At 40.1% G+C, this 14,953-nt stretch overlaps 1 protein-coding gene across 1 annotated transcript in view; it reads left to right on the top strand.

Moving 5' to 3' along the window:
- Positions 1 to 10,620, top strand: part of LSAMP (limbic system associated membrane protein) — a 299,121-nt gene extending 288,501 nt beyond the window's left edge. Inside the window, exon 8 of the mRNA XM_019627181.1 lies at positions 2,699 to 10,620. Within this exon, the coding sequence (XP_019482726.1) occupies positions 2,699 to 2,796 (98 nt within the window). The 3' untranslated portion in view covers positions 2,797 to 10,620. The remainder of the gene's footprint in view (positions 1 to 2,698) is intronic.
- Positions 10,621 to 14,953: the final 4,333 nt, after the last annotated feature.

Raw genomic sequence — 14,953 nt, forward strand, 5'->3', positions numbered from 1 at the left:
ACTAGCCCGTGAAAGTAATAGAAAGTAATTCTCAATTATGTGTATGAAAAGACCAATAATACCTGTGTAATCACGTGTTTAAGAGTATGCATATAACACATTCTTCTCTTTGTATCTATGTATCTATGTGTATACATACATTAGCAAGAATGTTATATTCAACATGTTTATCTAGCTTCATATGCATGTATTTTTCAATGATGGAATTTTTGCTTTCTCAATATTTACTGCCCTTCAAAGAAAATGATAACATGAGGCATTTTAGACTTCCCCAGGTACCACTCAACTCCAAGATGTCTGAAAGATAATCTAGCCTGTCCCAGCACTAAAAATGAGATTAAGGAAACGGGTAGAATTAGACTGTTTCTGAAAACCTTCTGTTTCACAGTATCCCTAGAGCAAAACAAAAATCAATTTTGCTTAACACTGTGTGGCCTTAATTTGTGTGTAGTCTTTCTCTCTTTTGGAAGCTTCACTGACACACTAATTCAAAAAGATGTGCCACAGAGCTCATGCCATCTAGAGCACATAGAGGAACTGCAGTGATAGGGAATCACGTGGCCATCAGGCCAGGAGCCCTAGGAAGCTGCCATTAAGAACTTAAAGGTTCCAAAAAGCCAAAAAAGTCAGGGGTGGGCGAAAAAGAGGGCGTGGATTATAAGGGCCATTGAGCTAAGCCTCAGAACACCTGGATTCTAGCATCTGGTCCACAATTACTAATCAGGTGCTTTATGAAGGATACATGATCTTCTTGAACCTTAATTCTTCATGAAAGGCATGAACCTGAAGGTAGCTAAATTGCCTTTTTGTTAATATGATCCTATAGCCATTCAGAAATTCAAGAATTGATTGAATATTTAAATTCTTAATCTGTATTTTCAGAGCTTTACATATAATAAAGCTCATTTTACACAATAACTATGCTGTTTAAAGTTTGTATATATTCATATTTTTATATTCAATACTATTTTTAATATCCTCAAGAAGACATCTAGTCAAAACATGCTATGGAAAAACATTTTTTTTAAAGATAATAAATGCCTTCAAGTTGTTTTGTTTGTTCTGGCGATTGTTTTAAGCCCAAATTTCTTTTGCCCAATGTTTGACTAGAGACTCATCGTCACCCCTTCAGTGGGTAACTTCACTGTGCAGTGGTGACAGTCAAAAACTCTGGAGCAAGCACCCTGGGTAAAACCCAAGTTCCTCTACCTACCAGCTGTATAAACTTCTGCAATTGATTTCACCTCTTTCGTCCTCTGTTACCTCACTGTAAAACGGTGCTCATTATAGTACCTGCCTTGTAGCACGGTTGTTTGTCTCCTTCTATTTATAAAATGTTTATAGCAGTACACTGTAGTAACAGCTACATCATTGTTTGTTGGTTTTGTTTGGTTGTTGCTATTATTATTTACATAAAGCATAGTTTAGGGAACATTTTTGAATTCGACATTTTTCCTGTTATTTTACCTCTGATACAGTATGTTTGTTGACAATTTTGGCAACATTCACATATCAGAGGAGGCTTCCATTGTACTGACAAACCATCCTAGGTTTAGACACACACACACTCACTCACATACTCATTCACACACATTAATTTGCATACGTGCCCCCAAAACTTCAAAGTGACCCATAATTACAATCACCCTAATCTCTTTTGAACGTCATCATTTAAGCAGTCAGCCTTAAATCCCAAAGTCTTTGTTGTGAAAAATACTAATTATTTTCTTCTTTTAATGGATCTATATGAACAGAATTATACAAAAGGAGAAAAAGCACCAAGCAAAGGCATAGGAGACAAGCTTTTCAGACCTACATTTTCTGCCCCAATCCTCCTCTTTCCGTCAACACACAGACCCCTTCTCCACTCTCCTCTCCATTTCAACCTCCCTCTTGGATCTATACCCCTATACCTCAAATCATGTCTATACGGGAAAAACGAGGGTGGCAGTGGGCAACACACAAACAGCCACTCCAGGTTGAGTTCTGGGCAAGTTCAAGTCTCAGTTTGGACCTTCTTCTTAACCTCTCTAGGTTTGTTTGCTTGTCTTCTGTTGTTGTTGTTGCCTTTGCTTTTGATTTTTAATGTGTCAAATAAAGAGTTTGCACCAGATGATCCCCTGCTGCCTCTTAAGACTCTGCAATGAGTTGACTTATTTTCCACCTTGCAGCCAAGGTGCCACCCAGTCATACATATTACTTTGAAACAATTCCTTTCCCCATAGCCAATAAATAATTACTGCTTCCCTCTTGAGAAACAAGAGAGTCACAGATTGGTTCCATGTTTTATTAATGGTGATGCTGTGATGAATCGGCTGGAGGAGCCCGTGTCTGTCTGCTGAAGGACCCTCACCAATGCTTGGAATCTTAATGAATGCTGGCGTCTCTGTGCAGAGCAGAGCATGCAAGGGAAGGCTGGTCCTCCATCGGATGCATCAGTGATAGCCAGTCCCAGGTCTTCTCTGATAAGAGTCCATTGAACTTACAGGAGTTTTAACCAGTGATACCCCTTGAGATACTTACAGCTCAAGGAGAAGGATGTGCGAAAGATGGTGAGCCCTTTTTGGGCTGTACGTAAGCATGCTGACTTTGAGGCACTGAAACCTGGCCTGGTCTTACCTCTGATACTGTCAGCAGTCAGCTGTAACAGAGTGGGCCAGATGTAACTATTCTCTTTTCTCTCTCTTTTGCGCTGCAGGACCTGGGTCGGTGAGAGGAATAAATGGATCCATCAATCTGGCCGTACCACTGTGGCTGCTGGCAGCATCTCTGCTCTGCCTTCTCAGCAAATGTTAATAGAATAAAAATTTTAAAATAATTTAAAAAAACACACAAAAATGCGTCACACAGGATACAGAGAGAGAAAGAGAGAGAGAGAGAGAGAGATGGGGGAGGAGACCGTTTATTTCACAACTTTGTGTGTTTATAAATAAAGGGGGAAATAAGAAAATGAAGAAGAAAATACAACATTTAAAATACTTTTAAAGTCCTTCAATAAACATTTGAGTATAACTCAGGGTGGGAAAAGTTCCACCAGGATATGTGTATATCTAAGCAAATGTATGTTGTAAAAACACTACATCATGGTAAGGACATCCAGATGTTGTAAAAATAAGACAAGGGAAGAAGTACCAGATGGATATTAACCCCCCACACACACATTTTATCCTTTCTTCATCCTTTTTCATCTGTGAGGAAAGAAAAAATAAGGTCTTGCCTTTGGTGTTTATATTTCCATCACCTTTTTATTCTGTTTTTCATTTGAGCTGACTCGTAACCGTTTCAGACTATCGATGGAATCCAAGTTGGAGTCCTGTGTTGAGCCTTTATCTGGCTTCCCTGCCTCCACTAGCTCCCCAATTTTTAAGACCACGTCCCCCCCCTCTCCAGTGTGTTCTATCTCCCCCGCATCCATCCCAGATATTCCCTTTGAATCCCTGCCCCCACCCCCACCACTCCTTGCTCCCACCAACCCCCCTGAGCACTAGCCATGCCGCAAATGCTAGGAAGTGCCATTTTAATTTTCTCCACTGTGCGTGCGTGCTCACGTCTCTCGCTCTCACGTGGGTGTACATGTGTGTGAGCGTGTGTGTCTCTCTCTAAAGCATGCCAAGGGAATGGTCCATGTGTACATAGACTCGTGCTGTAGATACTGTCCCGCATTGTAATTGTGAGACGCGGCTGTGACAAGTTGCTGGGGGGCATGGTGGGGAAGGAGGCAAGGAGCAGGGTCCCTCCCCCCATCCATGGCTGTCACATGACATCAGTGTGTATTCCAACCAAGCTGTGCCCCTTCTAAGGGCAGAACCTCATAGTCCTCCTAGTCCAATCATCAGAACCCAGTCGAGAGTCACTCAGAATATCACTGTAAATGAAAGTGCCTACTATTGATGGGGTGAGCAAACAGTAGAAAGAACCAGTGATGTGGATGAGGTGGCCTAGGAGAGAAGGTTTCTGAGTTCGCTCTTGTTCCATGAGTCTGAGGGATTCATAGATTGTTCTGGCTTGTTGCAGGCTTGGTCCTGCTCTGCTGCAGGAGTGAGTAGCATGTATTGAGAAAATCCCTAGAAGCAGGAAGGTCTCCAAGTGTTCATTCCCAATGAAAGGGTGAGGAGCCAAGTGGAGATCCTAAACAGCCCTCCCTGATCTTCAGATAACACTGCATTTGCCCCACGGATTCCCTTGAGCAGAGATTGTTTCCTATTTCAGATAAGATACAGTGAGAGGGAGAGAGGCAGGAAAATTGGACAGATGCCTGGGTCCCTACTCGGATTGTAGCGATACTGTTGGAGCTCTAATACAAAGCACTGACCATAGCAAAAAGGAATCCACCCCTGTGCTCCTTTGCAGATTTTTTTCCTAGTGTTTTAGGCCAATACTTTATTTGGTTGCCCACATCATCTCCCTTCTGTTCTACTGATGGTGTTTTCAGCACCATTGTTCATAGTAAGCCACCATTATCCTAGGCCAAGCCACCAGGAATGGCGTGATATTCCACTTTCCCTGCTCACTTTTGGCTTCTAGTCTCTTGAAAAAGATACAGTGGGGGATATGATGTTTACGTGTATGAGAGTCATCTTGCCACTAACACTGAAATATGACTTAGTTTCTTAACCAAGAGAGCTGGGAAACTTGTAATAATCTAGACAGAAGTAGTATGTGTACCACAAAGCTTGGCATCATCACAACACCAGAAGGATTTTCTTAGGAAAGGCCTCACAGAGAGAGCTGGCTCTGTGTGTAGATATCTCTGTCAGGAAACCAACCATCGCTTTCACTTGGACTGTAGGAGGCATTGGAAATGGCTCAGTTTATGAAAGGATAGGGAATTATTTTTGAGGTCATAACTGAAAGTATTTTAGCAGAGCCAAATATAGTACTTCACCTAGTTTTGGAGCCCGAAAAACAGCAGTTCACATGATATAAACCAGGAAACTTTATAACTGCAAATTCAAAAAAAAGGGAAGAGAGGAAGCAAGGAAGGAAAGAAGCAAGGGAGGAAGGAATGAAGGAAGGAAGAGAGAAAGGGAAGGAGGAAGAGAGGCAGAAAGAAAGAAAATCTGCAATTTCTCTTGATAGAGTTTATCAACTGAAGGCTTTTTGCAATGAGTCTCATCTTTGAACGTAACGATCTTGATGAGCAGCACTCTTGAAATTTCTTCTAGGGGATTCTATTGTTTGTTTTAGAAGCTCATCACTAGCCTTCTTTTATGATTTTGCAGTTTAGACAATAGAGCTTGGGGGTCGGTTATTTGTGGCAAGACCTGGCATATATCAGGTAGGTCCTAAAATGTAGGGACAGTGAGCCATCTTCCTATGCAGCACCAATTTTTGACAATCAGGGATTTCTCTGACAGTCTAGTCTTCTCAGTACAGGATTAAAGTTTGTCATCCTTGATGATAGATGTTCCCCATGCATCAAAGAACCAGCCACATCCTTAAGTGGAAGCTTTAGAAGAGTGCATCTAATTTAACGATATATAAGAAGAGAAAAAGTAACAGGAGTTAATTCAGTTTAGTATCAGTTTCAGGAAGAGATCCTGGTGGCATGTCACAGATTTTAATCATACACCTAGATTTCTTATTGTCTCCACCCTATCATAAGTACAAGGTCTTGGTTTTATTGAAAGTGATTCTCCATTGAAAGGAATGTCTTTGCCATGTCAGCACCATTTGTTCCCTGAGTTTTAATATAAGGGACCATATATTAAACATAATTAGACATGTATTGAATATTGTGGTGTTTGCATATATCTCTGGCAGGATCTGGAAATGTTAAAAATGTGTCCGGGCTCCTGTTTTATCACATACTTGACCTCAGAAATCTCATAGATTTGAGAACATCTCTGAGCAATGCGAAGAATGGAGGAGGCCATAGTTTGGAGAAATGTCAGGAAAGAGGGAGGAGCCAGAGGACTGTCACCAAGAGACTGAGTCTGAGCATGGGACTGCTTAGAATTTAGTTTATCATATTGCTATAAATCCCCTCAAGAATCTTGTCCACTGTTAATCAAAGCTTGAAACCCTGCACTGAAAAGAACCCACTGGTTGTCAACAACACTCTGAGAAGCGTGAAATGTATCAGTTTATCTGAATGGCTAATATATTTAATGTTCTTTGTACTGAAAATGAAACTTCACCCTTTCTAAAAGAAAATCCTTAGACTCCATGTACAGTTAAAAAAGCAGAAATGACCTTGACCCAGGGCACTTCCTGAAGAATGAGACCTAATCCTAGGTTTTACCACTGCAGAACTACGTCCTCTGTGCAATTGTTCACCAGAAGGTTTTGCCTTGGAAGAAGTCTTACTTGTGTTGAGACATAAATTCCCTCTTTCCCTAAAAGAACTGGGGCTTAGGGAAAAGTCATTGAGTTTTCTGTTGGGAAGACTTGTCCCACTGACCATTGCCTTCTCTTCCAAGTCAGACAGACTTCTCCCTTGCCATGGGCATTTTTTCACTACATAGTCATACAACTGGGGCTATTCATAGAGACCTTGTAAAAGTACTCGTGATTTTCATGTTCTTGGAGGATAGAAACAAAACTCTGTTTCCCCTCCAAAAATGGACTTACCTCCTTTGCACACAAAAACTAAATTCCTCAGCATGAAATTGTACCTGAGTTATCACCTACCAAGTGGTTAGCTTCTTAACTACTCCAGAGTCACAGTTCCCATCCCCAGGTTGGTTGTGGTTGCACTGTTTCTATGGGCTTGTCTCCCCGATTTTTCATTTTGCTTTTTTCAGGCCTTGAATGACTTGTGGAAAAATAATATATATATGTGTGTGTATGTATTATTTTTAACCTTATCTTTACAGATGCTATATTTACAATATCATATGTATTATAAGACAAATCTAGAGTAATGGTTAAAACTTAAAAGGAAGAAAAGTACTGAATTTGGTTTAAAAAAAAGAGCTATGCTTCATTTAGAAAGACATGGAGCCCCATTTTTTCCATTTTGTAATTATTTGTTTAAAAGAATTTGTTTATGGACCATGTTCCATGGGCGTAACCATGGCCTTATTTTCTCTTCATCTTCATCATCTTTTAGCTTAGATTTAGCCTTGGTTCCCAATAACTATCATTTTTATGAAATATCTGTAATACTATTGCTGAGCTATAAAAACTGCTATTGTTTTGAGATAGATATTAAACATACCACAAAATAGTGAGATAAGACCCTGAATTAAGAAATGCAAATCAGTTTAAAAAGCCTCCTTTCATATTTAAACTATTTCTTCTTGAAAGACTGCATTTGCCCCAGTGATGTAAATTTTCCATCATGGTTGGCATAATATCTATAAACTTCTCCCTAAATGCAAAATGGAGTTTACATTTATGTACAGACTAGGGAAGAGAAGTAAACTATTCTCATTGGCATGTAGCTATGTTGTCAAATGTGGCCAACTGAAATTCAAGAAAGAGTTTTTTTCACCCAGCAATGCACATCCCTTTCCTCCTGGTAAGGAAGCTGGTGTTAACATTAGGTTTGGGTTTAACATTTACACCAGTGCAAATGTTTATGGATATTATGGGAAACTTTAAAATCTTGATTTCTGTTCAGCACATTTACATACTGTGCGCTGATTAATAAATTAGGCACCAATCATGTGCAAATCAATGTAAATCACTAGTTTATGTACATAATATAAACTATGTAAACTTCAGTTTTCAAGCAGGGCCCAAGTTCAGCTAAACCTATGACTCATAAAGAATAAAATAGACTAAAAATAAATAAAAACCAAAGCATTTCACAGGTCAGAATGGGAAGAAGTATCACTAATGGCCCAAATTTGAGGTGGCTTCAACAGAAGGAGTAAGACCCACAGGAACTGTTAGAGGTTTATATCCTGCTACCGGTCACAGGTAGCCACCTCTCTGTTCCTTCAGGACCTAAGTGGAGTTTCTCCCAACTGCTTCCACAATTGTCTCACATGACCCCAAAATAAGGGAAATGACAAGATAGGGAGGAAGGAGTTTTCAGGGCTCACGCGTCAGGTGCATCAACCCCCAAGTGTCTTTTTGTTACTTACCAGTAGCTCCAAGGAAGTTACCTACATGGATGAGCAAAATATTACTTAATTTTTATTTTCCATCCAACATAGACTTTGGGAAAGCTTCTTCATCATCTTAATCCTAAGAAATTGTGGGATATAAGAAATAGGTTATATCTTTGAGAAATATTTTGCTAAGTCACCCTAGGAAATAACTGCTTTTACTTAATCTGTAAGACCTATATTTCTACATATCTATCCTGAATATTGCAAATGAGGACAGAATCATTTTAATTGGGAGTGTCTCTCTCAGGTACGTTCTCTTGGAGCCTTTTTGAAATGCCTGATTCATTTACCAGAATGACACATAGATGTGTTTTCTACAATCTGAACAACTGCTACATAAAGAGTCATCAAAGGGATAACTTCAGAGGCTACATGAATTGTCTGCAAAGACTGTTACAGAAAGAAAATTTAGGTCAAATTAACAGTATGCATAAAATATACTCCTCTAACCAAGACCAATGACAACTTTAAAAGCATCCTGGATTGGGAGCCAGGAGAGAGAATTGGGTTCTAGCCCTGGGTCTGGCCACAGACAAGCTATATATATCACCTTAGGCAAGTCACTTAACCTTCCTGACTCTTGGCTTTTTTTCATCCTGAAAGGGAGGGATTTTGGTGACATCTCCAAAATCTCTATCAACTCTAAACTCTGTGATTCTGATTAAGAATTTAATACTCACATAGTTCTATGCCCAGGTAATCATTCCAAGCAGCTGTTTGTTGTCTCTCACTTGGTCTCTGTACTATCTTCACTTCTCAGAACCATCATTCCATCAACCCCATTTCAAAAGCCAAAACTTCTGAAAATACAGGGTTCCTGAACTGGATCTATAACTCTCTTCTGATCGAAACTTCTTAGCAATGTAGAGAAGGGACACAGTCAGACTAAACTGAAGGCATTGAAACAGCTAGAGGTTTGGGTTTTTTAAATTTATAATATGAAATCTAACTGTTGAACTACATTCTAACAACCTTTCATAGGAAGGAAAATAACCAGATTGGGTATTATGCATGTAACAAATGAGGAAGTTGTGCGTATGAAAAGAAACACCCGTTTTCTCTCGTCCTGGGCCAAGTGCCTCACTATATAGTAAATGTGGTGTCCTTGAAAGCTCTTTGCTTGTGCTGATGGCAGTAAGCATGTGGCCCCAGGCAGAGTCAAAAGGCTGTTCTGTGAGAAACAAGCAAGATAGTATATTTTGTTCTGGAAGGAGTTTCTTTTGGCATAAGTTTCCCTAAATTTGAGTTATACGCTATGAAGTCAAGCAAGTGGTTGGAGGGGAAACAAACCTCATTTTCAAAAAGTACGAGTCAATACCACTTAAAGAAAACTAGTTGAAACTAGGACAAAAACACATTTTAGGTGGTTCCAGAGCTGAATGTAGTAACAGTTGTTGTGAAGGGCAAAATCAAATGTGAAAGTCAAGTTCTCTGAGAAGAGGGTAGGCAGAACGGCTTCTCAGGTGGGTTAATCAGGAATTACTTTCTCGTGTCATGTTCTGGATGGACTGAGCTCAAGCCCATTTCTTGAACCATCAAACTGCAGCCCTACACTATCCGAGAGGCTCAACTTAGCATCTCTCCAGCGGTAGCTTTTCAAGCATTACTATCACTTTTTGTAGATAAGGATATATAATGTGCTTAGAGTATTTACAAAGCTCTCTTTAGGTAGGAGAATGACCTGCCCGTAGGACAGCTCCCCATTTCCATGGTTATTTCAGAGGCGCCTCTTTTTTGAGTAGTGCTCCTGGATGTCCTCCTACAGCTACATTCTTCTCCGCACAAGCTCTCTCGATGTAAAGCCAGGCACAGAGATAAAATCTGCTTTTTGCAAATGAAGAAAACATATGGAACTATTAGCTTCACGGCACACAGCAGTAATTCTAAGCTTTCTGGAGCCTTTTTGAACCCACTTCCCTAAGTCTTTGCTCTTCACCAGAGAAAGTGAATGGTTCATCCTGGTGAATTATGGCCAAGTTCTGCTCCCTAAGTATTTACTGGGAGTGGGGGAAGGTTAAAGGGAGGGAATTGCAGGGGGAGAGAAGCATGGGAGAAAACCTCCTACTTCCTCTCACCCCCCCACTCCCCAGTGCTTCACCACTTCCTTCTCACTGCTCTACTGAATGGTGTATAAATCCTGCTCTTGGTTAGAATTCTCCTTATTAACAGTGTTATATACATATAAATATATATATAAATATATAAATATATTCCTTTTTTTCAGCCCTGTAGACATAAACAACTTTTCTTGATACAAACACATGGCCATTTTTCTGTTTGTTTTTTGTTGTTGTTGTTCAAGGTTTTTTTAAATTTTTGTTTATCGGGTGGATTGTTTTCCCTGGATACTAGCTCTGTAAAGGAAAATAAAAAGCGCAGTGTGTGTTAAAAAAAAAATTAAAATTGAAAAAAAAAAGCTTTTTTTCTTTTCTTTTTCAATGTATTTAAATTCTGTTCCTCTCTTCTGTTACTTTACACGTATGAATGCTCTGCTCTTCTGTGATCTTAAAACAAAATGAAATAAACGTGAAAAGGAGATGTGTCTTTATTGACCTGAGTCAGTGACCTTGTGGTTGATTGCACTGCTTCTTGGAAGTTTTCATGAATAAGATAGGAAATAAAGCCGATCATAATGAAAATCATGTGAGGAAAGGATGGACAAAATTCTGAAGAATCACTTGAAGGCTGAAGGCTCTCTATCAATGTCTCTTCTCTCCCTGAAGGGAACTATGGTATTTACAATATTTGTTTTCACTTAAGCAAAGAGATTCTCTGAAAGTTTTTCTTTTTCTCCCTTAAGGATCGTAAGAAATAAGCACAAATTACCACGGGAAGCTACACAGATAAAGTATTAAGAATTTCTTGATTGTTATATTGGAGTAAGACTTTAGGAAACGATACCAAAAACATGAGAGGATACATACTTTATTTAAAGTCACTGTAATAAGGATTATCTTTAAGGGTTGGTTTTAATAAGATCTTACCTGATAACAACAGAAGGAACTAAGTTACCTTCTAAAGCCACCTCCTTTTTCTACTCATGAAAACTGTTTGTTTTTCTATTCTTGCTGAGAGCTCCTCCCTTCATGAAATGTTTCCGGAATCTCTATTGAATCCCTATAGCATTGCTCAGGACAGACAGGAGATGGCAAGAGAAGGTGAGAAATAAGCAACCCACAATCCAAAGAGGTGAGGTTCACTAACTGTACATCAGAAGTAATCACTTCTGAGGGAGGAGCTGAAATTTGACTCTTAGGAACCCAACTGGGTTAAAAAATTAAGAAAATGGATACCATATCTGGGTGGCTGGCTGGAGGAGTAGGTGAGAGTGAACAGCCATGATCAGCTTCAATAATAAAAAGGGTCTCAGACAAAAGCAAAATTCCTGGTTCCATCTGATTCACAGACAGCTTTAAGAACCCAATCTCCCCAAATTTGAATTTTATATAAAACTTTAAAAATGCTCCTCTTTAATGAGTTTGCCAAACTCAAGTTTAAAGACACAGTTCTCAAACAAGATAGCCCTCCCATCAGACACCACCACAAATTCAGGGTCCTCAGGCCACCCTCATTTCTGATCAGCTACACTATCCTCTCTGATTTTATAATTTTTAGAATGACTCACAGAATTCAAGAAAGTATTATACTTGTGATTAGTGACAGTTTTATTATAGTAAAAGGATGCAAATCAGAACCAGCCAAAGGGAGAGACATATAGAGCAAGGTCTGAGAGTCCCAAATGTAAAGTCTCCACTGCCCTCTCCCTATGGAGTCAGGACACATTACCCTCCTAAAACACTGAAGTGTGACAATGCACGGGGCCAACCAGGGAAGCTCACCCAAACTTTGTTGCCCAGAGTTTATAATGGAGTTTCATTACTTAGGCATGATTGATTGAATCATTCTTGAGTTCATTCTCCAGGTCCCCTCCCCTGCCAGGAGGTCAAGCTGATATCACTATCACATGACTCATAGCGCCTTTAACCACATGGCTGGTCTTTCTGGAATGGCCAGCCCCATTCTGAGTCATTTCGTTAGCATAAACTTTCTAGGGAATCCACAGGCGTCACCTCATTAGCATACATTATTAACTGTGGCCCAAGGGGGGCCAACATAAATAACAAAAACTCCTACTACAGATGCTTAACATGGGGTTACTTCCTAATAAACCCATTTCAAGTTGAAAATTTATGTTGAAAATACATTTAATACACCTAACCTACCGAACATCAAAGCTTAGCCTAGCCCACCTTAAATGTGCTCAAAACATTTACATTACTGAGTTGTAACCCCATCATAAGTTGAGGAGCATCTGTAATTGCCTTCCTCTTCTTCTTCCCACAAGCAGGAGACACAGCGTGTTTTGTACACATGATGGTATATGAAAACAAATACGCAATATCCAAAAAACGCTGGCAACACAGCATACTGTAGAGCGTCCACTGTTGACTCGCGTGATTGCACGGCTGACTGGGAGCTGCAGCCGCAGCTACTGGCCAACATCGGAAGAGACTGCATATCACTAGCCCTGGGGAAAAGATCGAAATTCAAAATTCGAAGTATGGTTTCTACTGAGTGCGTATCCCATTTGCACCATCATAAAGTCGAAAAGTCATGAGTCGAACAATAGTAAATCACGGACCGTTTGTACTTGGAAAATTCCAAGATCCTAGAGCCTACCTTCCAGGAACCAGAACAAAGGCTAGCTGAAGTCTATATTATGTACCTCCCATTACCAATTTTGTAAAAAACCACTTGGAGTCTCTAATAGCATCATCCCCAGCTGGCTTGAGTTTTATTTCCTTGAAGCCACAGAAGCTTCAGGGTTAGAAAGTTAACCCCACCTGAGGCTTTGCTATCATTAGTGCCTCAGAAGAAATTCCTCCTAGTACACCCCATTTTTTATGCCCACCTATTTTAAAGTATTCCAAAACAGCATGTAAAAGCTGAGAAGAAGGTGAGCCTGAGCTTCTAACCTCTTAAGCCAACAGTCGTGTTTTTCTCACCCTTGTGATCCTCATAAACATGCTTCCAGAGCCGGTGGACCCCTCGCCATTTAGCCCTTCCCCAGCCCAGACCAGTCACACTGCCCTGAATGGACTTCGCCAGGCCTGGAGAGTTATGTAGCCCATCCAGAAAGAAATGCCGCAAGAGGAGGCCTGGGTCATACCCATTCAATACATGAGCTCTCCCAAGACACAGACCTTCCCTTGACCTACCCTCACTCACCATGCAGCCTCATTCGAGGACTCTGTCTCAGGTCATGACTGGCATATAATGTGGAAAGATACAGAGCTCTTCCTGTGCATCTGATAATCCTTTGCTTTACAAGCTCCATCTTCTAGTGAGAAAGCCCAAACCAGGCTTCTTGTTGTTCTGGACATATCGGATCCTTATTCCTAAGTAGCAAGAGCCTGGTGTTGTCCCCTCTTTAATCCTCTTGTGTGATAGAATAACAGGGTACTTTCAGGGAGACAAGATACTTGGACATCAACCTGTTGGACTACCAAGGACCCCATTTACCTAATTCTGCCTCCCATATCCTAAATGAATATTGAAAAGAAAGAAGCGATAAAAACGCAGGGGAGTTGGTTTCTAAGTATGGTTAGTGCTCACAATACAGGCTGTAGTCTCTGGGCTGCTGTGAACAGAAGTCATATTAGCTTTCCCCATGAGTCCCCTTTTCTTGCTCTTGCCTATACACACCAGACCTTCACTGGAATGAACTGAACTTTTCTTTCTTTTTTTTTTTTTTTTACCTTGTTTAAAGCACCCTACATAGGCACTAGGCTTCTGGCCTTGCCAAAGTGCTTTTGAAAGTAAGAAGTAATAAAGCAGAAGTTAAAACAAAAATTCCTGATGGATGCAATCACTGTTTTCATTAACATTTTAAATGGTTATTTTTAATGGTACATTTAACTAAAGCTAACGTATCCGTGGGAAGAGAATGTGGCCATTAAGATCGGCATCTGTTGAACAAACTGAGGCTCCACATTTGGTGAATCGTGATTATAACACCAAGAATAGTACATGCGAACAGCAGACTCATTAGTGTTAATTGCTGCACTCCGTCCAACTTAAAATCTCCTGTATACATAACATTTGCTAAATACGTTATTCTTTTTGAAATAAATATACCCTAAAATATTATCACATAAATAACAATGAATGGAACTAATTCAAGACTTGCCTGTGTGATGTCGCCATGAGAAGAAAGGAGAGCTAATGATGACATCTATAGCCTTACAATGTGACAATAGAAAACCACCGTTTGTCAACATGGTGCAAAATTCAACGGAAAAGGGAGGTGCACACAGAAGGGTGTGGCCACTGCCAATATGAGGTTACTTCTCAGTGCTTAATAATTTGTTAAGTGGGAGTAGTGGAAAAAACTGAAGAGGTGTGAATACACAGATGCCAATTACCATGCAATGCATTCATTCCTTTGTTCATTCACAAATCCTCATTTGGAGACTAGTGTAAACCAAGCACCAGCTTTAATTATTCATTTGCTCCCTGAGGGCAAGCTTCTGTCCTCTGGAGTTTAAGTCTGGCTGTGAAGGCAGATACTTTATAAGTTAATCTTTTCATGATGCAAATAAGGTATTTTAATGACCCTTTCATAGTCCTGCCATTTATCCAAACAGACTGTGCCTGGAGCTGTGTCTAGCTGAAACTGGGATCACTAAAAGATGGGCTGTGAACACTGACTGGAACCAGTTACCGTGTACAATGTCCCAATTCCTTCTTTCCTTTTTTTTTTTTTTTTAAGATTTTTATTGGGGAGTTGGGGGGATGGGAACAGCGCTGGGAAATTGGGGGAAGGGGAACAGACAAGTTGCTGTCGTTTTGTTCTTCAGTCTAGTTGTGGAGGACGTTGCTTCACTGGC

This window comes from Hipposideros armiger, unplaced genomic scaffold (genome assembly GCF_001890085.2).
Source record: "Hipposideros armiger isolate ML-2016 unplaced genomic scaffold, ASM189008v1 scaffold_718, whole genome shotgun sequence".
Classification (NCBI taxonomy): domain Eukaryota; kingdom Metazoa; phylum Chordata; class Mammalia; order Chiroptera; family Hipposideridae; genus Hipposideros; species Hipposideros armiger.